The 26,250-nt window shown below is 38.6% G+C and overlaps 1 protein-coding gene across 5 annotated transcripts in view; it reads right to left on the minus strand.

The window, feature by feature from the left end:
• The window catches only part of LOC122560121 (collagen alpha-1(XX) chain-like), a 184,639-nt gene that overhangs the window by 81,977 nt on the left and 76,412 nt on the right, over positions 1–26,250 (minus strand). For all 5 annotated transcript variants that reach the window (XM_043710376.1, XM_043710377.1, XM_043710378.1 and 2 more), the window contains exons 15-23: positions 23,648–23,787; positions 17,973–18,102; positions 17,724–17,863; positions 14,768–14,900; positions 12,611–12,753; positions 7,652–7,778; positions 5,279–5,401; positions 3,480–3,623; positions 714–830 (exon numbers count right to left, since the gene is read on the minus strand). In XM_043710376.1, coding sequence (XP_043566311.1) covers positions 714–830; positions 3,480–3,623; positions 5,279–5,401; positions 7,652–7,778; positions 12,611–12,753; positions 14,768–14,900; positions 17,724–17,863; positions 17,973–18,102; positions 23,648–23,787 — 1,197 coding nt within the window. The remainder of the gene's footprint in view (positions 1–713; positions 831–3,479; positions 3,624–5,278; positions 5,402–7,651; positions 7,779–12,610; positions 12,754–14,767; positions 14,901–17,723; positions 17,864–17,972; positions 18,103–23,647; positions 23,788–26,250) is intronic.

Below are 26,250 nucleotides of genomic sequence, written 5' to 3' on the forward strand. Positions count from 1 at the left end.
ATGCTGCCTGACCTGCTGCGCTTTTCCAGCAACACATTTTCAGCTCTGATTTTTAACTTTGTCCATCCCAGTCCAACACTGACTCCTCCACATCATGTTGAGCAACAAGACATTGGTGAGACCACACAAAGCGTACTGAGTACAATTCTGGTCACCCTGCTATAGGAAGGATGTTATTAAATTGGAAAGGGTGCAGAAAAGGTTTAGAAGATTGCTATCAAAAGTAGAGCATTTGAGTAATAAGGAGAAGCTAGATAGGCTTGGACATTTTGTCTAGAGCATAGGAGGCTGACGGGTAGGAGACAACATTTTCACACAGAGGATGGTGTGTATTTAGAACAAACTGTCAGAGGAAGTGGTAGAGGCAGGCACAATTACACATTTAAAAGACATTTGGACAGGTACCTGAATAGGAAAGATTGAGAGAGATATGGGTAAAATGCAGGCAAATGGAACTAGTTCAGTGTGGGGAAACCTGGTCAGCACGAATGAGTTGGACCAAAGGGTCTGCTTCCATACTGTATGACTCCATGACTCAAAATCTTTGTGAACAAATGAAGCAAGTGCTACCACTTTCAAAGGTGTGTCTATATTTATAAGAAAAACAGTTAATGAGGCAAAGGAACTTGCTTGAAAAAAATTCTAAACAGTAAAAAATGTTAATTACAAGCTTCAGTTTAAATACATCCAGTGAATTCTCTGAGCAAATGTACCTTTCATGGACTCTAAGACAATCCTGAAAGTTGAGGATTGAGGGTGTCCTTCCCACTTAGCACACATGCTGGTCAACTGGACCTGATATGTATGAAGATCAGTTACATTCAAGTACACTGCAAAACAAAACAACCGCTTTAGGTCATGAGAGATTAGCAAAATATTATAACAGCCCTTAAAGAATAAATAGTTAGAATGGACAGTGCTGCTTCCAATGCTGGATGGTAGTATTCTGAAAAATGTGTGAGAAATGGAATTAGTTGAATTGTAATTGTTGTTTATGTTAGGCTTCCAGCAATATTAATAAATAATTTTATAAATTATTGTATAATTTTTATAGTTTATTATATAATTTTACCTCAGCTCTCACATTGCCATGATCCCAAATTCAGTTCAATTCAAGAATCACCTTTGTTCTTGCTTCTGACTCCCATACTTCCCACTCCCTAGACTCCTACCCTGAGACACATATGGCAAACATTAACTTTCATTTCCATGGATGATCCTCTCCAGTATTCCAGGGCGTTTTAGCAGCAGCAGACATGATCTCCACCAACGTGCTGCTGAATTGTGGATTGACCAGCCTCTGGCCAGCAGCTACTCATACAGGTCAAAAGCCTGCTAGCATCTACTTACCTGCCTGATTGCCAGAAAATCTAGCAGCATTTCACATCATGATGCAGTATGCATTTTCCTCCTCTGCTCCCTGCTACTTTCAAACTTTACTAGCTCTGCCTCTCCTGAACTTTCTCCTTAGCTTTCAGCCACAAAGTTGAAATAATTTAATGCAATTGAGTGAGAGACTTATGGCTGAAGTTATTGAAGCAACTGAATACATTCAAATAAACCTGCAACAAGTTCTCAAACTCCAGTATGATATAATGAATGCAAAACAAAATCTAAATAGCTGAAACAAAAGATAAAAGCAAATTACTGCGGGTACTGGAATCTGAAACCAAAAGAGAAAATGCTGGAAAATCTCAGCAGGTCTGGCAGCATCTGTAAGGAGAGAAAAGAGCTGACGTTGAGTCTAACTGACCCTTTGACTGTATGACTCCAGACCTGCTGAGATTTTCCAGCATTTTCTCTTTCAGCTGAAACAAAAGGACTCTTTCTGCAGGAGATAATCACAATCTATTCCAAGTCAGTTCTGCCTTTGGCACTTGATGACAGTCCAACTTCTGAGTGGAATTGCTTTCACTTCAAATTCATTAGGATATTTGAAAGACAATTTTAACTTTGAATGGTTGGCAGATAAAATCGCTAATGGGAGTCAATATCATGGTGTTCTTGAACTTCTACGAGGGTTTACATTTTAACCTGTTTTTCTGATCAACAAACAATGTACCCCCTGTAAACTGATGGAATTCGTCTGGAGAGCTCAATTGCTAATTTAACCAAAAGCTTGTAGGAGAAGCTCTCTCATTAGACCAACATAGTGGGAAGATGAGTCAATACGAGAAGAAACTTAAAGTTTGAGATTTTATGTATTTTTGATTTCTTTGTAGAGTTAGAAGTAAACATGCTTAGAAAGCCCTCACAAAAGCCCTACCCCTAACCCTACCAAAACCACCTGATGAAGAGGCAGCGCCTCAAAAGCTAGTGCTTCCAAACAAAGCTGTTGGACTATAACATGGTGTCGTGTGATTTTTAACTCACAAAAAAGTTTAGCACATCCTCGCTCCCCAAATATATTTACCCCCTGAATTTCTTTCCGACATTTCTTGTCAGTTTTGGCCGCAGGGCTGAGTTTAAAATCTACTTACACAATCCCATAGTCAGGATAACTTGTTGATTGCCTCAGCTTTCTCATACACAACTGCCATTCACATTAATGTCAGGAATTTAGATTTCTTTGTCTTGCTCATTCACACACAGTCAAAATTAAACTAAAATCTTTACCTCTATGTTCTTTGAAGATATATAAACAGTGGTATTCATAACATTTTGTAGCGACGGAAACTTGCTCCAATCAACAGAGCTGATGGAATAGATTGGTGGGCCCTGGGTAATTACTTGTAATACCCATATTCAGATAACACAGTAAATTCAGTTGATGACAGCTGACATCACAATATTCCCCTTAGAATTTCTGTTACATTAATAAAGTCACAAAAATATCAGGAGAACTCTTCATGTTTCAAGCAGCACAGTAGGATCTTTAATTTTCATCTCATAGGCAGAGGTATTAGTTTAACACCTCAGTTTTGACAATGCAATATTCCTTTAGTATCCACTGATCCAAAACATTTGCAGGAGATGTCAATTTTGTTTGAAACCAATGGTTTAGGCGTCTAACCTTTTAGGTAGTTGTTAAAGATCCCATAGCACTATTTTGAAGAAGAACAGATGGGTTAACACCTAGCATTCCATCCAATATTCATCCCAAAAAACCAACATGAGACATCCATCAAAATTTTCTCATCAATATTATATTTTGGTTTCTGGGACATGCTGTGTGCTAATTTGTTTCCATATTTCCGACATCATAACAGTAATTATACTCCATTGGCTGGGAAACGTTTGAGCTGTCCAATGGTCATGAAAGGCGTGAAATAAATGCAAGTTGTCCTTTGATCTTCCAGCCTAGATTATATGCTCAATCACTGGAGCCATGACTGATCCCTCAACCTTCTAGCTCAGAAGCAGGAATGTTATCAATTGAACGGATTTATTGATAATAGAATATAAACTTTCTGATAATTATGAATTTGTCATTTCTTCCTGCCTATCAAGAGCCCTGTAGGCAAGCCATAGGAACTTACAAGTTGTAGCTTTTCCTGTAACAGTTGTGCTGTTGCCATTTGGATAGACTGCAAATACTTCAACATTATATTCTAGGCCAGGCTGCAGATTCTTAATTACTATTGAATCTGCATCCTCTCCTGTCATCACTTCCATGGTTTGATCTGTAAACAAAAGAAACACTATAATTCTCCTCATCTACAATATATCGAACAAAGCAACACTAAAGAATGAGTTAAAGAAATTGGCAGCTAAAGCCATATTGATTACTAAAGATGACACCAAAGCTTAATTCTGAACAATAAAAGATGAGACAACAAAGATCTGATAGCAAGCACAATAACAGTTAAGACTCAGAGTAGCCTTGTGTTTTGAAATCAAAGTGCTCTGATAGTTCAGATGGATGATCTTCAAGCATGTTCCTTTTTTAAAGGAGCTATTATTTAACCACATAAAATATTTCCATCTGCAACTGAAGTAAATAGTCAGGGAAGTGACTATTCATAGTGATTACTGTAGCCCCAGCAAATCGGATTTAGATTTTCACATGCACAGCTTATTAATAAGCTAATTCACATGATTAAAAAATATAATTAAAATTGCAAATAGAATAATATCCTTTATCCCACTGGAGCTGGGATAAGACATGTTTCAGTTGTGTGGAGCCTTGATTAGATCACATCTGGAGTACTGCATTCATTTTTCTCCACCATATGTCTGGCAGTACATACTGGTCATCAGTAGTTTACATTTCAGATTCAGCAGAATAAAACCACAGTTAAACTCTGAGGACAAATTATATAAACTTGACTTTGTTCTTTTGATGAGTCATCTAATCTAACATATTGATGAGTCATCTAATCTAAACAATTGGGAGAATACAAAACAAGGTGGCAGAGTAACAAATTTAAAACTACAGTTTTTTTTATTCATTCACTAGATCTGGGCATCACTAGCTAGGCCAGCATTTATTGCCCAGAGGGCAGTTAAAAATCAATCATGTTGCTGTGGGTCTGGAGTCACGTGTAAGCCATACCACATAAAGATGGCAGTTTCCTTCCTTGAATAACATTAGTGAACAAGGATGGGTTTTCCCTACAATCAGCATGGTTTCATGGTCATTATTAGATTCCTAATTTCAGACTTTCGCTAAAAATTGGACTCAAATCCCACTATCTGCAATGGTAGGATTCAAACTCAGGTCCAAAAACATTATCTAGGCTTCTGGACTACTCGGCTAGCGATAATGCCACTCGGCCATTCCCTCCCACTAAAGCTACCATTCAGGAATGCATCAAAAAGCAAACTGGGGTAATAGAAATCTGGAATTGTCTCATTTTTAAAAAAAACTGAATGATGAGTCAATTGAATCAGATAATTTTTTTCAGCAAAAGCCTCCAGGGTGTCTCGTTTTGAAGAAAAATCCCATTCAATTTGAAACATTTATTTTCTTCTTTCTCTTTCTTTCAAGTTGTTGCATTTTCCCAATACTCCAGCATTTCCAGTACTTTGTTTTAATTAAAAATATGAAGTGTTATGGATCACATGGCAGGTTTATGAGGTTGAGGTACAGATTTTGCACTGCACGTTTTTCATCCCCTTATTTTCTGTCAACCCCTTTATGAATAAAAGATGTTGAAAAGTGAAACTAGTCTAAACAATTTATATTAAAAGTAATTTCACATGACTCTTTTTCATAAGTTCAAGTAGGCATCACATGCAAAGTGAACTTCCATTCACAATCCTAACCCTGTATTCAAGGTGAAATCCTAACTCCGGAGGGAACCCTTCCACAAAATTAAGGTAAATCTTCACTTACCAGGAGCTGCCTGATAAATCACAGCATATCCTAGTGGTTGTGTGTCAGCTTTATCCCACATAACTCGGAAATGATTGTACCAAACTTCTGAGATACGCAGGTTAGTTGGTGGATTAAATGGTACTGCAGGGATAGAAATTAATATAGTATGAAATGGTGTATATAATTGCTAATGAAATAAAACTACACAATAATCATATACATAAAAGGAAAGCTTTTGCATTTGATATCATAGGGCCTTAATTGGTAATTTTGTACTCAAACTTCCTTGTATTTGCTTTCCTTCAAGAACTAACCTTCTCTCCTAGGATAACATATTTCCATACCAGACTGATGCCACATTTTCATCGTGCCAATTTCTGTCTACTTGAATGTTAATGGCTTTAATATGAACACTGCATTCTTGGAACCTTTATATTAATAAACATTTGCACAGAATGTTTTTAGAGACCTTTAACATTTAAACAAATGGCATTATTTGCTAAAAGGGATTTGCTGGTTTCACTTGTTCTGAGGTCAGTGGAAATTTAAGTTTGGAATTTGACTGTGGGACACCAGTAGATGCGTCACAAATGCACCTCTCTACTATTCCCATTCTTGATCTGGTAAAAACAAATGAATACTCTTGAGCCTGCATGGTTTAAGCAAGCAAAGTTTTATTTGATACAAAGGATAATCTCATCTTGGTTATCCAAAGTAGTTTTCAAAAGCAGAGTTTTCAGCACACATTCAAAACCAGAAAGGCCCTGTAATGTCAACCGTCAGCTTTTGGTCTGCTCACTTCTGTAATAATTCAACCGTGTTTACTGGATTATGCTCTTCCCTTACCTTTTTGTTCTGTATAGCAATGAATAATATGCTTACACAGGCTGATATTGTTACAAAATGGAAGAAATCAAGCATAGCTACAAAAACAGAAATTGCTGAAGAAGCTCAGAAGCCCCCAACCTGAAACATTAATTCTCGTTTTTCTCCACATATCCTGATAAATTACTAGAGAAACTCAACAAATCTCTGTTTTTGTTACACATTTTCAGTATCCATAGTTCTTGGTTTTGTTTAAGCATAGCCACAGCACTTATTTCAAAGCATGTTTTAATTTAAATCTAGTATTAAATCCCTTGTCCCTTCACAGGACTAATTTATTAAAAGTAGATGCATGAATATTTTTGAAGAAAGTGATTTAGGTCAACTCTGTCAGGTGTTCCTATGTTAGTATGTCACAAATTATCCTTATTGTATGAAACTTAGAAACCTAACCTTATTTACTATTTTGATTTCTGCCTTATCAAATAACAAATAGCATTCAGATAAAATGTAGAAATGTGAGCAGAACATTAAACAGACGAATACTAAAAATCAGCATGGAAATATGTGCACATTTTATGACAATGTGATTGTTTTGGAATCAGCCAAAGAAATCTGAAAAGAGCAGAGTTGTGGATTTAACAAAACGCAATGAAAAGTAGAAACTGTATCTTTGTGAACTATTTCCAGAAATATGGCTCTTAAACTGCTTGTCTTGTTCACCAATTATGAAAGGAATGACTGCAGCTTCCCATACCTTGCATAGCATAATACATAATTTACTGTGTTCTTGTTCATTGTGAAACATTGGATAGAATCTAACGTACTATTCTATTGGGCATTTGGTGGTTATTAATCAGATGGGAGGATGGTGGCAGGGAGCACTCCACATCCTGTCTCCAACTGGATTAAGCCTGTAGTAGAATGCTCAGCAGAAGGCCTTCCCATCTCATCACCAATTTAGGCCCTTAGGACAGTTAAAGATTACTTAAGTGGCTAATCTTGTCACTGCTGGTATTAATTGGCAATAAGTCTCACCATGTTAAGTAACACAACCTAACCTGGGACGTGTGTGTCTGTGTCTGTGTGTATGTGTGCGCGTGCATGTGCATGTGCATGCAAGTGGGTGGGGTGTCCTTCATTCAAAGGCAATCAACACTGGAGAGTTGGAGAGGGGCTACGGAGAGGACTCTTCGTGCAGAAGTACTCTTCCCCCATCCCTCACCCCACAACCACAATTCCTCCCAGTCACTCATCTGTGGCCTGCAATCTAAGGGTGGTGCTAGCCTCAGAAATGAGTTGTACCAGTAGCAGTATCTGCTACCCAGTGACACTGCAACTCAATAGAATTTTGGCTCTTTAATCTTGGGCAAGACACACTGCTTCCCTAGTCAGTACCTGAGCAGCTCTTAACTTAGCATGCCTTCCTTGAAAGAGGCGATGCGGGACTTTCATCAGCTCTCCAGCTGATGGACTAGAACCCCAATGCCCCCATTAATAACCATTCAGTGTGTCCAAAATGGTGAGAAAGCTGACAAACTGCAAATTAACATCAATTATACTTACAGGTTTTGCCCTCTCTGGATATACTGGCGTCATCACCTGAAGTATAGACGGCAGTGACTGTGACCTCATACACAGTGTCTGCAGTTAGTGGCTGTATTATGATGCTGTTTCTCTTAACAGGTACGATCTGAAAAATTACGAAATTTTCACTTAACTAATGCTCAAGTTTTGATCATTTAGAAAGCTGTATAAAATGAAATCGAATCCTCTCCCTTTGTTTGTGTGTGTTAATTGCTGTTGAAAACTATTAAGCAGCTTTATAATGATTATGGTGTTCCAGTAATACATAGCTCATGATGTACTCAGTGTGAAAGTTTGAATTCAATTGTCAATTCAATTGAAATGTCTCAGCAGATAAAAAACAATCGCTGGACTTTCTGATAGCAACCATGTAGTTAAACTAAAGAAAAGTGAGACATGTTATTTTTAACTTAGATTTAAATCTGTATTTAAAACTCATGAGATTAGATTTTAATTTCAGGCAAATCGACCTGACTTTTAAGTGAGAATTCTTAATAGTGAACCTGAAGAGCATTTGCTTCTTTTGTGTGCATAAAATATTCAAGTCCATTCATATATAAGGAGCAACAGGGTAACTAGAGAAAGGGTTGGCCCATTTAAGGACAAAGGAGGAAAGTCATGCATGGAGTCAGAGAAAACGGATGAGATTCTTAATGAATACTTTTTATCAGTATTCACCGAGGAGAATGTTGAGATTAGGGCTAGATGTTTGATTATTCTAAATCAGGTTGGCATAAGGAGGGAGGAAGTATTGTGTATTCTAAAAGGCATTAAGGTGGACAAGTCCCAGGTCTGGATCGGATCTATCCCAGGCTACTGAAGGAAGTGAGATAGGAAATAGCAGGGGCCTTAACAGATATCTTTGCAGCATCCTTGAACATAGGTGAGGTCCCGGAGGACTAGAGAATTGCTAAAGTTGTCCCCTTGTTTAAGGAGGGTAATTATAGACTGGTGAGTCTGACGTCAGTGGTAGGGAAGCTGCTGGAGAAGATACTGAAGGATAGGACCTATTTATATTTGGAAGAAAATGGGCTTATCAGTGATAGGCAACATGGTTTTGTGCAGGGAAGGTCATGTCTTACCTACTTAATAGAATTCTTTGAGGAAGTGACAAAGCTGATTGCTGAGGGAAGGACTGCAGGTGTCATATACATGAACTTCAGTAAGGCATTTGATAAGGTTCCTATCGTAGGCTGATGGAGAAAACAAAATCGCATGGAGTCCAGGGTGTACTAGCTAAATGGATAGAGAACTGGCTGGGCAGCAGGAGACAGAGTGTTGTAGTGGAAGGGAGTTTCTTAAAATGGAGAACTGTGACCAATGGTGTTTTACAGGGATCCGTGTTGGGACCACTGTTGTTTGTGATATACTTAAATGATCTGGATGAAGGTCCAGGTGGTCTGATTAGCAAGTTTGCAATGACACCAAGATTGATGGAGTAGCAGATTGTGAAGGGGACTTCCAGAGAATGCAGCTGAATATAGATAGATTGGAGAGTTGGGCAGAAAAATGGCAGATGAATTTCAATCCGGCAAATGCGCGGTGATACATTTTGGAAGATCCAATTCAAGAGTGAACAAATAGGAAATGGAAATATCCTGGAAAAATTGACTACAGAGAGATCTGGGTGTTGAAGTCTATTATACCCTGAAGGTGGCAAAGCAGGTCGATAGAGTGGTCAAGAAGGAAAATGGCATGCTTTTCTTCATCAGACAGGGTATTGAGTACAAGAGTTTGCAGGTCATGTTACAGTTGTATAGGACTTTGGTTCGGCCACATTTAGAATACTGTTATCAGCCCCAAATTCTAAAAAAAAAAAGAATATTGTAGCAAAATGATAATGTTATTGGACTTGTAATCCAGCAGTTTGAATTAATGATCTGGAGACATAAGATCATATTCCACCCTGGGAGCTGGGGAATTTAAATTCAGTTGCCGAAATAAATGTTACAACCTGATCTCAGTCGAGGCTCCTCAAACTACCATTATTCTAGGTGTGTGCTACCCTCAATTGTCAATTCCCAGCTGAGGAGGGGTGAGCTCCTGACCCTTCCTTTTAACCCCTCCCCTTAATTGGTCAGAGCAAGGTTAATTTACAAAGATTCTCTCCTTTATGGATACTTTTCTGCTGGACCAAATGCATGCAAGTATCTGAAGTCTGTAAGCCAAGTGGAAATGGAATGGGTGGTTACTTTATTCAGCCAGGTAGACATGCTGTTCTATAGTTCTGATGATGAATCAGCAAGGGTGGACTATCCCCATCATTACTTTCTACTTGGTCACCACTATTCTTACCTCCAGAATGTCTCATAAAATCCAGCCCTATCTTTAAAAACAAAATATCCCTTAGTGAGTAATCCATAGGAGCTCTACGAGAATACTTTTTTTAAAAAAACATATTGTTTTGTTTTTTTAATAATGCCAGTATGAATAGAAAACCGTAAGGTGATGGTCTAACAAGGAACAATTCAACTGAAACAGTTTATCATTCTTCTCACATGAATATTTGTTTCAGAATATACAACTAACGATTGCCATGAAACCAAATCTGCTTCTCTGATGTCCTGTAGGGAAGGAAATCTGCCATCATTACCTGATCTGGCCAACAAGTAACTCCAGACTGACTCTCAACTACCTTCTGGAAAATTAAAGATAAACAATACACGCTTGCCCATTGATTGACACTGGCATCCCATGAGCAAATAAAATAAAGAACAAGCGGAAGTTGGGTTCATGGCACGAACACCTGAAGGAGTTTTATTTTTTCCTTCATGACATTAAGCATTATTCAGTTGGTTTGGAGAAAGGGAAATTTGGTTGAACAAACTGAATCCATCTGATGTGCTTTTCTTTGAAAATAATGACAGGAAAACAAAATGTTTTCCATTGCAGACATGTGGTCTTCCATTCTAATTGCCTGACACATAGCTGTGAGCTTTTGAAAAATATTAATAGATGTCTCTCTTGCTTCACCCATACTCAACAAATCTCATCTTTAAATATTTGCATGACAAAAGATGACTGCTTCCAGCAGCAGCTCATTTATCTCTATTGATCTTGTCAATGACTACAAACCCTCAGTGATAACATTCTCATATATGATGAATTATATTTCCTGCATGCCTATCTATATCTTGGAAAATGAAACCTCACCTTGAACAAAGGCAAGAGCCAGTTCAATGAAATGTGTTCAGTGGTGAATAGCTATCACCTCATTCACAGAAAGTTAAACTCATTGTAGACACAAATCCCAACAAATGTGCAGAGTTGGCTAAGATTCATTTTCTGCTGAAATTGTTCATCCCTGATCTCTCGATATAATCTGACCACCTAAATGACCTAACAAGTGAGGCCACTTTGTGAGACAAAAGCAGACAAGTCAGTTTTACAGTTTACCTTTGTAGCCTTGCTGACCCTATCTCTCTCCTCTGCTTTTCCCTTTCCCAGCCTCTGCTGCTTAGAATCAAAATCCCCAACATGACAAGAGCTACAATTCAAGAACCACAGGCCAACTCCTGCTGATGCCGTAATTATGATCTCTCAATAGTGTCTGGATTCCTTATCCCCTCCTCATACTGCCAGTGATACTAGGAAAGTGATACCCCATCCAGTGCCCAAGGATGTACAGACAATGCTCTCCTCAGCCTGAATGCTACCTGTGTGCTTACATCTGTGCCCCTCACAGCCATGTTCCTTTTTATGGATCCACCTAATATCATTGTGCAGCCATGACTGGCTCCTCACTGTGCACGTGCTTCTATAACCTGGTCTCTGACCCAGCACGGCAAAATCTCAAACTGCTTTTTACAGGTTGGCAATGAGCTTACTAACTGGATGAATTAGCCTCATTGGAAATGGAGAGAATTTTCAAGGCTTGCTTTCTTCTCAGCTGAGCAAAACAGTTCACAGCAGGAAGAGACATTCCACTGGCAATGCTACCTTTAGCTTCTACTGTCCTCCATTCACTCACCCATCAGGGCTGTTGTGGAATCAGAAAGATGGAAAGGGAGACAGACACAGAAATACAAATAGAAAAGTTCACAGACCTGATATACTAATACAGAAGCATAGATGTTTTTGAGTGAGGAAGACTTTAAAAACTATTAGTTGGAGAGAAGGAAACCACATTCTGATGGATGGAGATAAATAAAATTCATCGTGATGAGGAAGGGGAAAGAATGAGAATGAGAAATCCTTTTAGAAACTGTGGGGAAAACAATTCCTTTGGGAGTGGAAACAGTGAACATATTTCGTAGGAAAGAGAAAGGTTAGGTGAATTGGCCATGCTAAATTGCCCATAGTGTTAAGTGAAGGGATAAATGTAGGGGAATGGGTCTGGGTGGGTTGCGCTTCGGCGGGTCGGTGTGGACTTGTTGGGCCGAAGGGCCTGTTTCCACACTGTAATCTAATCTAATCTAAAAAAAAAGACAAAAGATAGAAGGTAAATGATGAGGGAAAGAAAGATAGTGAAAGAGATAAGCAAAGAAAAGTGTAAAAGATGGGCTGCACTGTTGACTATAGTTTGTGATAGGAAAGTGATGGATATTTGCTTAGAGTTTAGAGGGTTCATGTTACAGAAAGGGTTAACTTCTGATGAAGTAAATGGGATGAAATGACAATTCACTAATATAGTATTCAAAAGAAATCAAATTACGTATTGGGAAAATGTACGTAAAAATATTAGTCAGTTCCTTTAAGAGGTTCACCTTCATATTTTATGGCAAGGCGGAGGCATGAATAGCAATAATTAATTTATTGATAGATAAATACTACAAGTATCCTGTCCTTAGTTTGAATTTAACATTTTTTAATCTCAGCAAAACTAATTTTAAAATAATTTCAAGTAATACGGTGAGAATGTTCTGAGACAGAACAGAAATTGACAGAAATCTACTAGACAAAAATTGCATCATGATGTAAAAAGTAAATGTAACTCACCATTTCCCTAGCATGGCCACCTTTGACATCCATATATGATATCTTGTAATGTTGAACATTTGCACTTGGATGACTCCAGCTGATTTGGAGACTGGTCGGTGTCTTGGTTTCTATGAGAAGGTTTGATGGTGGATCTCTGGAAACTAAAACAACAAGCAACACAGAGCAACAAATTAAATTCAATTGAAAAATTGAGGGCAAACTATGCATTATTCTAAATTATCTTATGTTCACTTTTCTCCCAAATTTCATGGAGCTGATTTCATAGATGAAAGTGTAGTCAACTGAGCAAGATAGACGAAAGAACAATGTCCAGCAAAAATCTCTACAACATTCCATTCTTATGTAAAATTCACATTTATAATTTTTACAATGTCCAAGATATGGTTTATGATGAAGTCAACATTCCACTGAAGGTAATGATCATAAATTATGCACACTTTCAGCAATGATTAGGAGATCAGCTCTCTTGGTTACTAACTTGTACTCATTCCATTATCTGAGGACAATAATACAGAAACTGCAAAACTATTTAGGAAGAGAAAAAAAGTCTATAATCTATTGTTTTCTGCATTATTTTCAATCCACTCTAAAGTGACATGTTCAAATCAATTTTTTTGTAGAAAATCAAATCAATACAAATCATTAGCACCATCATCATCAGTCCTTAGAGCTAGAGCACTCTTCGTAGCACATTCAAAGATAAAACAAAAGCAACTTTATATTAGCCAAGCAAATTCTAAAATCTGAACTTCACTTCTGTGATCTTTAGAACATATTTCAGAAATTAATAGGTTCAGCACGAGGTATTAGCAAATTTAAACCTATGCCTTCTATCACCTCTAAAATCCATAAGGGGTGTGAGGCAACACCAATGTGTTAGCAAAAGTATAAAATTCAGAAATCTGATGACAGATTTGAGGATTCTAATTTTTCTTTAAAAGGACTGTGCTTAGATCTGTTAGAATATTTTTAAACTACAATCAGTTCACGCTATAACGCATGTTTCTTCAATGCCAATTGATGTTTATGCAATTGAAGAATTTAGATCATTATTTGTAGAATGCGAACTTTCCTTACCTGCATTTGCTATAACGTGATTCCAGCCCCATTAGTTTAAATGATATAGCTATTGCGCGATTTTCTTATAACGTGAGATCGCATGAGAACAGAATTATCATGTTATATCAGAACCGACTTTATTTGGGCCGAAATTTTCCAGAGGTTTCAGATTCCCAGTGTAGAGATGAATTGCAGATCACAAGTCCACAGTAGCCATTGTAGATGCAGGCATAATGTGCCCAGGGTTAGCCAAATAAGAAGTCTAGAAGCCCACTCCACTTGGGGATGGTGGTCAGTTTTCAGTATCGAGAGTTCCAATCTGGATCTCCACTGGGTTACAGCCATTGGCTATCTTTACATGGTGGCAGCACATAATGGAAGCACATTGTGGAGCAGGGAGGTGGGTGTCATTGAAGCAGAGCAAATAATCAATGCCCATGAAGTGGGAAGATCTGTTGCTTCGCAATAAAGCCCTTTTGTAAATTACCACTGACAAATAAATTCAAACCTCAAATGCATTGCAGTCAGACCTCTCACTACACAACCACTCTGATCCATCCTTGGATTTGTGACACATCATGGGTCCTGTACACCTTTGGGAAAATCTCTTTTGGCCCCAAAAATTGACGATCTGGCTCTGTACCATCTTTATTGGAACACAATAGTTAGCCTTTTGAGAGAATACTTGGAGATGAGTAAACATTGGGGAACCAGTCTGACACATGATTCCAAATATGCTCATGCCTCCAACTCCAAAGCTGCCTCTATTAGCCTGGAAAAATTCAGCTCAAAGAGCCAGGTGTAATTTGTATAGTGCCTTTCACTACCTCAGGCTATCAAAAGCTTTTCGTAGCCAAATATTTTTGTATTAATATCATGTTGGACAAGTGAAGCTAATTATTAGTGAAATGATTGCATAAAATGTTGCCCTGCGTAATGGTTTAAATTATCCAAACAACAACAGATTCTTCTGTAAAGTAATGAGATCCCATGGTAATGATTTTGTGCTGACAGCAACATTTATTTCAATCCAAGCAAATATATGAATGTTTGTGTCAGGCTGTGAACACAATCTCTTTAAAGGTAACCACCTACATGTGTTATAGCGAAGAACAATGGCATTGCTTTTTGCTGTGTCATTGTATAGTGCAGACAGCGATACTTGATATTCGACGTTCTTCTCTAGACCTTGTAACACTGTTGTGTCCATATTTCCTTTGACATCAAGCTGTAAGCAAAGTAACAAGGCAGATAATGAAAGCAGGCTTACCAGCTACATACTGTAAAAAGAAAAGACAGATGAACATTTTCAGTGGGGACGTTTCTCAGGCATCTTAACTTCAAATGCTGACAGTTCTGTTCTACATTTCTAATATTTTCATTTTTTTTAAACTTTGCACTCCTAGCATCTGCTAATTTTTCACTTTTTTCACCAAAGACCCACAAGTTATTGTTGCTTATTAATAAACTTTTAATAATAAATTAGTAAAATCACTGCTTAGTAAAAGATACAAACACAAATTAATATTGATTAGTGACGAAACAATAAAAATTTGGCTAAATTATGTAGAACAGTCCAAGATGATGACAACTGTTTTATGTATAATGTAACTGATATAGTGTCATTAAATGCATCTACTATGCTTAATGCATATTGCCTAACTGATTAACTTTACAAGTGCTGAATGATTTATTTTCAATGTCCTTAAAGGGATATTTTCATTTGCTTCTTTGAGCCGGCTCTCAGTGTTGGATGAAATAAAAGAAACTTCCAAAGCAAATTAAGTTGCAGAAAGAAAAGGAAAAAAAACTGAAAAGGTGGAAGGTGGGAGAACATACACATTTTTGGGGGAAAAAAAACAAAGGAAACAGAAAAATGATTAAATGCCAAGAAAGTATCATTCTTGTAGGAACTTGGACAATTTGTTTCATATTGCGGTTCATACACTTTTTTTTGAGTTTGGCATTTTCAACCTCACCTTAATATGATGCAGGTTATTTAAATGGGTAAACATTGTTTTCCATGCAAGATGTTAAAGTCTGAAGGTGCTGTGGTGTCCTGGCCAACCACATCTGTGTAAAGTGTTAACAGCTGGACAAGTTTGAGCCCTGAGTAACAGCAAACCAGCAACTACAGAATAGACAGTTTAACTGATTCAGAGAAAGAGAACATTTAGAAATGAAAGTCTGGAGCAAAATTAACAGGATTTATTGGGGAAAGTCAGCATGGATTTGTTCAAAGCTAATCATGTTTAAACAAATTGACTTCATTTATTAACGCAGAAACATGATGAGGTAATGCATTGATGTGGAGTGAGAGACTTCCAAAAGGCAATTCAGTGTCATGCACCAGGTTTTCCAGCGATGACAAAACTGGTGGAAGAGAAGGTAAGAAGAATACTAAGTTAGTTGACAGACTGCCGGAAGGCATACAGTGGGGTACTGTAGAGGCAGTACTATAATCATGCTGTATCTTGTTATAAATTAAAAACTAAGTCTTGAGTGAATATAAATCAAAAAGTTGCAGATGGTTCAAAACTTGGAAGTATTGTGAGCTAAGTGGATATATATATATATAGAGATGGAATGGGCAAGCATGTGGCTGATGAAATTTAATGCGTACAAGTGTGAAGTGATACATTTTTGTACTTTTAAAATGGAGAGATGCTAAGTAAAATAAACAATCCTAAAGTGGGTGAGGCAACAGAGGGACCTGTGAGCAAACATGTACAAATCACTGAAGAGAACATTGCTAAAAGAGCAGACACAGTGATGGAATTTATAAATCAAGGCGCATTGTATGTTTGGCTAGCTCAGTCAGTATAGCAAGTGACTCTTAATCTTAGGGCCATGAGACCAATCCCTGAGCTGGGCACCAATCTTAAGAGGTTCTTTTGGCACAGTGGTTGTGTCCCTACCTATGGGCCAGAAGGTCTATGTTCAAATTCCACCTGCCCGTCCTGTCTGAACAGATTGATCAAAAGTATATCTTTTTGAGAGTACCAAAGCAAGGAAGTTATGATGAAACAAACACTGGTTTGGCTTCAAGTGGAGTACTGTGCTCCACTCTTGTCACCACAGTTTACGAAGAATATAAAAAGCTTTAGAGAGGTTGTAGACAATTTTTATGAAGTTAGATGAGGGACTTCAGGTATATGGATAGACTGGGGAAGCTGACATTGTTCTCCTTACAGGAGTTAAAGTTCAGAAGAGATTTGATAAAAGTATTCAAAATCATTAAGTCTAGACAGAATAGAAAGGAAGAACCGAGGCAGAAAGGCCTAGGTTCAGAGGTTACAGCTTTAAGATAATTGGAAGAAGCAGGAATGGTGACTTGAGGAATTTTTCTTTCAGATAGTGAGTGGTTAGGATCTTAAATGACCAGCCTCAGAGTATGGTGGACATTTTTGAAAGGAAATTGGATAAGGACCTAAAGAGAAAAATATGTCAGTCAACAAGGAAATGGAGAATAAGAAAATTATTATTGCAAAGAATCACATGAACTTAACAGGCTCAATAGCTTTCTTCTTTAGCATAACCTTTCAATGATGCTATAAAAGTAGAAACTTCTTGTAACAAATAATTATTGACTTTCTGCCTTTTGTTACGAACTGTTAGAAAGGTAAGTTGCTGATTTGCAGGACATTCACCCAACCCAAAAGCAGATACTCTCATCTTGGGAGGAACTTCAAACAAATGTGTTAATTCTTTATACTTATTATTCCACAGAGTCATTTCACAGCCGCAAACTTTTGCAAGATATTTTGTCATCTACAGAGGCTTCAGGATATCCAAAATTGGCTTCGTAGAATTCAGCTGCAACCTAGTTGCTACTCATTATGTGCAATACTAAGAATGGCACTATTGGTTTGATCTTTGAGTCAATCACTTGTATCTCTAAAGTTGCTCTTCAATTCAATGACCAACAAAAATGAGACCTTATAACCTATATTATTTAAATGCATTCACAGTTGCACAATGTTAACATATATAATTTTTCATAATTACAGACTATATCGACAAAGTATTTGACTGAATATATCACACAGACCTCTTTTAATTTTCCTCCGCTAAGGGGAATCCATTTTATTTTGTACAGAACAACATCGCTGGCAGCGTGTTTCCACATAATCGTTAAATTGGTGCCTAAAAACTCAGTAACTTTCAGATCTGATGGAGGTGGAACCTTGACTGAGATCAAAAACACTTTGAATATTATTTCTATTCAAACAGAACATGTTCTTTTTAAATCAAACAAACAAAATTATAAGCAATGAATGTCCAATATGAAAACACATACTTGTTTCTCCAGTAATGGTAACAGGCAAAGAGGTCCCAGTGTCATAAATAGAAAGTACAGTGATTACATATTTTGTCAATGAAGTTAGGTTTTTCAATAGTACGTTTTCAACATCCCCAGCAACTTCAACCTGGAATAAAAAGAAGTCAAAATTGAATACCCAACTACAAAGATTGCACATTAAAGCTAACTGCATTTATCCAGTGAATGACTGAGCAAAATGGATTATGAAGATTCTAGCTTCAACCCCTCATCTGCACTCAGTCAGGAAGAAGGGGAGAATAAGAATCATTCTACCAGGGACTTTGCCCCTGATGACTATCCTACAAACCCTTGACAGAAGTGTGTCCAAGTGGACATCATGTTCAGGTTTTCCTCAACAAAAATCGCTTATTATCAGGTTCATATGTGAATGAAGAGAGTTTGGACAATTTACTGTCTGTGGATCTAATCAGCAATACAATATTTAACATCTATTTTTGGGGTGGGTAGAAGACAGAACGTTGGCTAGAAAAGAGGAGTTCTCTGAAAACCTCCACACTTGTGTCTAATTCCTCCTGATGCTATTTTAATCCTTCTCTATTTATGTCACTAGGGATAGTATTATGCAAAAAAGTCAATATTGCATGATTGTGTAAATCCAGAAAAGATGCTTAACTAAAATGATCAGAAATTCATCATGACAATCAGAGTTACCAACATTTGCAGCAGGTTTAAAAAATGCTAATGCCAAGTTGAAATCTCTATAATCAATAAGAACCTTGAGGAATCATCATACAGAGTGTTTAAAGTATGTTTAATATTAGAAATGATTGGAAGCAAAGAATGCAAGCTTAGATTTGTCATTTATCATAATGCTTATGTTGGTTGGAACATCTGGGCCTCTGCTTATCAGTTTATTTTAGATTCATTCACAGGATGAGGGTATTGCTGGCCAGCATTTATTGCCCATCCTTAAGTGCCCAGGTGGCAGTTAAGAATAACCCACATTGCTGAAGTCACATGAAGGCCAGCCAAGGTAAGGATGGCAGCTTTCTTCCCTAAAGGACATTAGTAAACCAGATGGTTTTTTCCATCAATTGAAAATGGATTCACAGTCATCAGGAGACTCTGAATTCCAGATTTTTATTGAATTCAAATTCGACCATCTGCCATGGCAGAATTCAAAATGAGGTTCTCAGAAGAGTGACTGTGTCCCTGGATTAACAGTCCAGCGATAATATCACTAAGTCGTCATTTCCCATTGTTCCCACTCAAGACATTTATCAATCCACAACAGACATGCCCCATAGCTCTCTCAACAACCCAGGTGTCAGTATATGATTCAAAAACTGATCAAACATCACCTACTCATACAGCTGGTTATTTCACATTTTGAACTGGCAGGTACTCAGTTCAGAAAATTAATAAAGCCAAGGTGGGGGGAAGAGAATGATGTAAAGCTATTGTGATGAATTAGTAATCCAGAGACCCAGGTAATGCCCTGGGCAACCAAGGTTCAAATCCCACTGTGGCAGATGGTGGAATCAGAGTTCAAAGAATCTGGAATTAAAATTTTCATGACCATGAAACCACTATTAATTGTCATAAAATCCCATCTGGCTCACTGATGTGCTTTAGGATAGGAAAGCTGCCATCCTTACTTGGTCTGGCCCACATGTGACTCCAGACCCACATCAGTGTGGTTAATTCTTAAGAGCCCTCTGAAATGACCACTCTTGTTCATCAAATTGCTCAAGAGATCAAAAACGGTCTGACCACCTAGCATCAAACTAGGCAAACCCAGCCTTGTCAATCATGTAAAGTCTTACCAAGTGGTTAGCACTGCTGTCTCACAGCGCCAGAGACCCGGGTTCAATTCCTATCTCAGGCGACTGAATGTGTGGAGTTTGCACATTCTCCCAGTGTCTGCGTGGGTTTCCTCCGGGTGCTCCGGTTTCCTCCCACAGTCCAAAGATGTGCAGGTCAGGTGAATTGGGCATGCTAAATTGCCCGTAGTGTTAGGTAAGGGGTAAATGTATGGGTATGGATGGGTTGCGCTTCGGCGGGTCGGTGTGAACTTGTTGGGCCGAAGGGTCTGTTTCCACACTGTCGTGTAATCTAATCTAATAACCAATAGCTAACACTAAAATTGGGAGAGTATCTCAGATTCGTCAAACAATTGTCACAGTTATATTCCCATAATCATACCCTACAGAAAATGTCCCAGAACTACCATCATCATCCCTGGTACAGACCTAGCTGAGATGGCAACATGGCGGTACACATTTAGGAGGGAGGAACCATAGGAGGCCTCATACCTACTCTGGATCTAATGAATTCTCATGGCATCATATCGAAAATGAGCAAGGAAATCTCCAGCTGATTAGCACATACTGCACCTATCTCAGCTGATAAATCAATGCTGTGTTATGTGGAACAACTTGGAGGAAACAGTGGAAAGGGAGCAGAATGTACGCTAGATGCGGGTCTTCAAATCCCATTGCCAAGAGTGGTTCAGCAGCAGTACAACTGAGCAAGTTGGTTGAGTTACAAAGGACGTAGCTGCTAGGCTGTGTCTGCAGTAGGTGAATGAGGGAAAAACATAGTTGATTTCTGCTTCACCAAACTGCCTGCACATATACATCTGTGAATGATCGCATTGATAAGAATGACTACTGCACAGTCCTTGTTGTAACAGAACGTCCAGCAGCATGTGGTGACGATGATGGATGGCAGTGAGCAAGAGAGCTAAGCAATTCTCCGCAACCTCTACCAACAGGAGGCAATGGCAAAGGATAACAGTTGGAGCAAGTAAATAAAAAGGGTGTCTTTGGTAGTGAGAGGGCTGATACAAAGTGGGAGTACACAGACAAAGGAATTCTGCAGCCCAATGCTAACCCATATGATCATAACATGTAGTAAGTGTGAATAGTTCCTTGTTTATTCTAATTTTCCTCTTTGTTTGTACTGATGTGATACCAATGGCATTCAGAATACTTGCATCTTGACCTTTAGGCCTTCTGCTTGTTTAAATCTCATGTCACATTTTGAAAATGAAATCTGGTGTTCACATTGAGATTACTGTGTTGTGTGGCACTTCCACCAAGTTAAATTGTGTGGATTATGAACAAATTTGGCAAATCAGAACTGAGCATCCAGGAGCTGCTGTGAGCCATTAGCAGCAACAACCTGCAACCTCATAGCCTGACATATCCCCACTTTATTATTATGATCAAGCCAGCAGATCTCCATAGTTCGATGTAGAGTGTGTGTGAAGACATGACAGGAGCAGCATCAGCAATACCCAAAATGTGAGAGCAAACTTGTGTAGCCACAACACTGAACTACTTACATGCCAAATGATAAAGAGAGCTAAGTAATTCTTTAACCAATGGATCAGACCCAAGCTCTGCAGTCCCACAGTTGCAAATGGTAGAGGTCAATTAAACTACTGCCTGGGGAGAAGCCTCTGCAAATGTTCCATCCCTTAAAAATGGGGGAGCCAAGCACATCAGTGCAAAGATAACGGGGAAGTATTCTCAACAATCTTCAGTCAGAAATGCAAAGTTAATGATCTATCTTGGCCTCTTTCAGAGGTCCCATGCATCACAAATGCCAGTTTTCAGCCAATTCAATTCACTTTGTGTGATATTAAGGAATGGCTTAAAGCAATTGATACTGCAAAGGCTACAAGTCCTGACAACATTTTGGCAACAATACTGAAGACCTGTGCTCGAGAACGTGCTGAGCCCCTAAATAAGTTATTCCAATATGGCTACATCACAAGTACCTCCCCAACGATATAGGAAATTGCTAAGTTATGTCCTAAACACAAAGGGTAGAACAAATCCAACTTGGCTAATTACCTCTCCATCAGTTCATAATAGCAAAGTAATTGAAGGGGTCATCAACAGTGCTACCAAATAGCACTTGCTCAGCAACAAACTGCATAAGGATACTTTGGTTCCATTTGGCCATTCAGCTCCTGACCAATGTTCCCTCCAAGCTGTTCACAAGCATGGCACCCCAAGGTTCCATATGTGGCATTCAGCATTGGCATGGTAATCACAACATTGACTTCAAGTTTCAGAGGTCAATGCCATGCATGGAACTGGGAGACCCATTAAGAAAATTAGAAGGAATTCTGCTACTGACCTCATTGCAACCTTAGTTCAAACATGGACTAAAGAGCTGAATTCCAGAGGTGATATGAAAGTAATTGCCTTTGACATCAAGGCTGCAGCTGATTGAGTGTAGAACCAGGGAGCCTGAGCAAAACTAAAGTCAATAGGAATTAGTGGGAAACTCTCTAACAGTTGCAATCACAACCAGCATAAAGAAAGATGGTTATGGTTATTGGAGGTCAGTCCTTTCAGCCCTAGGACATCTTTGCAGGAGTTCCTCAGGGTAGCATCGTAGGCTCAACCATCTTCAGCTACTTCATTATCTTTCCTCTATCATAAGGTAAGAAGTGTTGATGGTCACTGATGATTGTACGATGTTCAGCATCTTTCACAACTCCTCAGAGGCTGAAGCTGACCAAGTCAAAATACAACAGGACTTGGATGATATCCAGGCTTGGACTGAGAAATGACAAATATAATATTCAATGGTATTACCATCACTGAGACATTAAAAATACCCTGGACATTGCCACTGACCAGAAACTGAACTGGACCAGCTATATAAGTACTGTGGCTAGAGAAGCAGGTCAGAGGCTATGAATCTATAATGAGTAACTCATCTCTAATCTCCAAAGCCTGTCCACTATCCACAAGGCACAAGTCAGGCGTGTGATAGAATACTTTGCATTTTCCTGGAGGACTCCAATTCCAACAAACACAAGGAGCACAACACAATCCAAGTCAAAATAGCTTGCTTGGTTTGCACTACAAACATCCCTCCACCACTAGTTCTTAGTAGCAGCATTGAGTACCATCTACAAGGGGCACAGCAGAAATTCTCCAAGATTCCCTAGGCAGTTCCTTCCAAACCAAAGACCTCTACCACCTAAACAACAAAAGCAGCAGATACACAGGAACATCCTCAGCTGAACGTTCCAAGTCACTCATCATCATGAAATGTACCTTGCAACATTTTAGCATTCATTCACTGTGGCCAAGGCAAACTCCTGGAACACTCTCCTCAATAGTATTGTGGATATGCTAGTACAAAATGGAGTGCAGTGGTTCAAAAAGAAGCTCACCACCACCTTTCAAGAGACAAAAAAAAACTGCAGATGCTGGAATCCAAGGTAGACAAGCAGGAGGCTGGAAGAACAGCAAGCCAGGCAGCATCAGGGGGTGGAGAAGTCAATGTTTCGGGTCCTGAAGAAGGGTTCCACCCGAACTTTTGACTTCGCCACTTCCTGATGCTGTGTTCTTCCAGCCTTCTGCTTGTCTACCACCTTTCAAGAAGCAATTAAGGTTGAGAAATAAACACTGGCTGAGTCAATGATGTCCACATCAACTGAATGAGTAACAAGAACTATTAATATCGGATAAGAATTCCAAGGCTTCCCACCTGCAATTTAAAGCATTCCAATATCTGATCAGTTGTGTTGTATCCCAAATATTAATTATTTGTGTGATGAACACATAACCCAGATGTTAGTAATTTCTAGATCCATGACATTTGTATACATCATGCTGCACTAACCGCATATGATTGAGTAGGCCGAACATGAATTTTACCTGTTTGGGATCATTCCCATTGGCTGCCACATAAGTGATACGATGACCTCTCACTTTCCTTGAAGCTGTCTCCCAGTTTACTTTAACACTACTGTGACGAAGTTCAGTGAGGCGCACATTTGCTGGGGCTTGAAGTGAAACTACAAATAAAAAAAAAACATTTCAAAAGCCAACAAAAACAGAACAGATGGTCTTCTGCAGCCTTAACAGTTTCCAAGCAGTTTTAGATATTTTCTAATCAACCAATTCAGAGATGTTATGACACACCTCATGGAGCAGATGGGACTTGAACCCAAGCAGTCTTACGCTTGGCTTGTCGCTGGTTACACAGGATGTGACCTTTGGTGTTCTCTGCTCCCTTGAGCTTGAGTGCATCACTGAACACTATATCTCCTATTATACCTTACACTGACTGGGTCATATTCACCAGAATCTTATCCCTAATCTCCTTCACTTCTGTCTTTCCCTTTAATGTTCTTTAAAATTCACTGCTTTGACCAAGGTTTTGGATAATCCTCCCAGTCTGCCCTTATTTGGCTCAGTATCCAATTTCTTTATATCTCTGTAAACCATTGCAGGATATTGTCTATCCTAATGATACTATCTAAATGCTAGTAGGATTTTTAAAAACTAGCAAACCATCCAAAGCACTGCTTATAACAACAGCATTGTTACACAAGAAAATGAATAATTGGGCTCCTGTGACATTGCTCATAGTAAGTTGGATGTTTTATAAGAAGAGTGTTATGCGAAGGAACACATTTATGTGTTAGCAATGAAGTTAGCCCTGATAACTACGTGTACTAAAAAGACACCTAAGGATCTGGCTATGCTAGGATGGAATCTTACAGAATAGAAGCACTTTCAGTGGGGGGGTGGGTGGAAGGAGAGGCGGTACCAAAGACAAAAGATGCTGGGACAGGAGCCCTAGAATATAAAAACCACTGCTAATGAAGCTTTTGAAGAACACTGGGACACATTATGGAATAAAGGAGAGGGATCCTGTGACCTGGAGGAAACGACGTCAGAAAACAAACAAACCAGAGAGACTAAACAAGGTGAAGGTCAGCCTACATAAACTGATACCTTAATCTTTATTGCATCACGGGACTGTGAGAATTTATTTTCCAGCATAAAATTTCTAATTACCACAGAATATAAACTAAATTGGAATGTGCTCAGAGACCATCAAACAGTGGCAAGACAGCTAACCTTAACAGGTAGAATTCAAGTCCCATGCACGTTATATCAAGAGTTCCATTTACAAAATGATTCAGTTACTAGCGAAGTTTAATGATTTCTTGTACAATTATTTAAGGTGTGTTTATCAAATTATAAAATTAACTGCAGTTTGCAGCAAAAGCCATTCACTAGCTCTGTAAACCTCTTCCCACTCAATCCCTCAGCCTTTTAGATTCTCTTTGCTCCCTTTCTGTATTCTCACATAATTGCTCAAAAGGTAGCATGATTGGCAAAAGATATTGGTACAAAAGTTTTAGGTTTTTTGACATATAGGCATTTTTCATATGTGACAGATGTGACAAACAAAAGGTAAGACTCTGAATTATGTAAATGCTATGATTTTCATCACTATTACAAACTTTTCTATATCCATTTTCCACTACTATTGGGAAAGGAAGCTAAATATAATTAATCAAAACCATAACAAACTATAAAGAGATAATAGACAAGAGTACAACCTCCATTGAAAGAAATAACTTTTGAAAATAAATTTGAACTTTCAGTTTGTAGCTTATAAAAGATTACCCCCGCCCCCCCCAACATATTACATTTTAAGAACTTTCCAGTGTGAAAAGACTAAAAGTCCTATTGATTATATGTTATAGAGTCATAGAGATATATAGCATGGAAACAGACCCTTCAGTCCAACCTGTCCATGCCGACCAGATATCCCAACCCAATCTAGTCCCACCTGCCAGCACCTGGCCCACATCCCTCCAAACCCTTCCTATTCATATACCCATCCAAATGCCTCTTAAATGTTGCAATTGTACCAGCCTCCACCACTTCCTCTGGTAGCTCATTCCATACCTGTACCACCCTCTGTGTGAAAAAGTTGTGCCTTAGGTCTCTTTTATATTTTTCTCCTCTCACCCTAACCCTATGCCCTCTAGTTCTGGACTCCCCAACCTCTTATCTTCATAGACAGCTTGTACTTTAAAACTGTAGAATATTTCCTGCTTAATTTCAGCATGACTGGTAAACTCACTTGATAGAGATACATTACAGTGTCTTTTAAAATGACTTTTTGTCATTTACATAAATGATTTGGATGCAAGCATAAGAGGTACAGTTAGTAAGTTTGCAGATGACACCAAAATTAGAGGTGTCGTGGACAGCGAAGAGAGTTACCTCAGATTACAACAGGATCTGGACCAGATGGACCAATGGGCTGAGAAGTGGCAGATTGAGTTTAATTCGGATAAATGCAAGGTGCTGCATTTTGGGAAAGCAAATCTTAGCAGGACTTATACACTTAATGGTACGGTCCTAGGGAGTGCTGCTGAACAAAGAGACCTTGGAGTGCAGGTTCATAGCTCCTTGAAAGTGGAGTCACAGGTAGATAGGATAGTGAAGAAGGC

The sequence above is a fragment of the Chiloscyllium plagiosum genome, chromosome 20 (genome assembly GCF_004010195.1).
Source record: "Chiloscyllium plagiosum isolate BGI_BamShark_2017 chromosome 20, ASM401019v2, whole genome shotgun sequence".
Taxonomy (NCBI): domain Eukaryota; kingdom Metazoa; phylum Chordata; class Chondrichthyes; order Orectolobiformes; family Hemiscylliidae; genus Chiloscyllium; species Chiloscyllium plagiosum.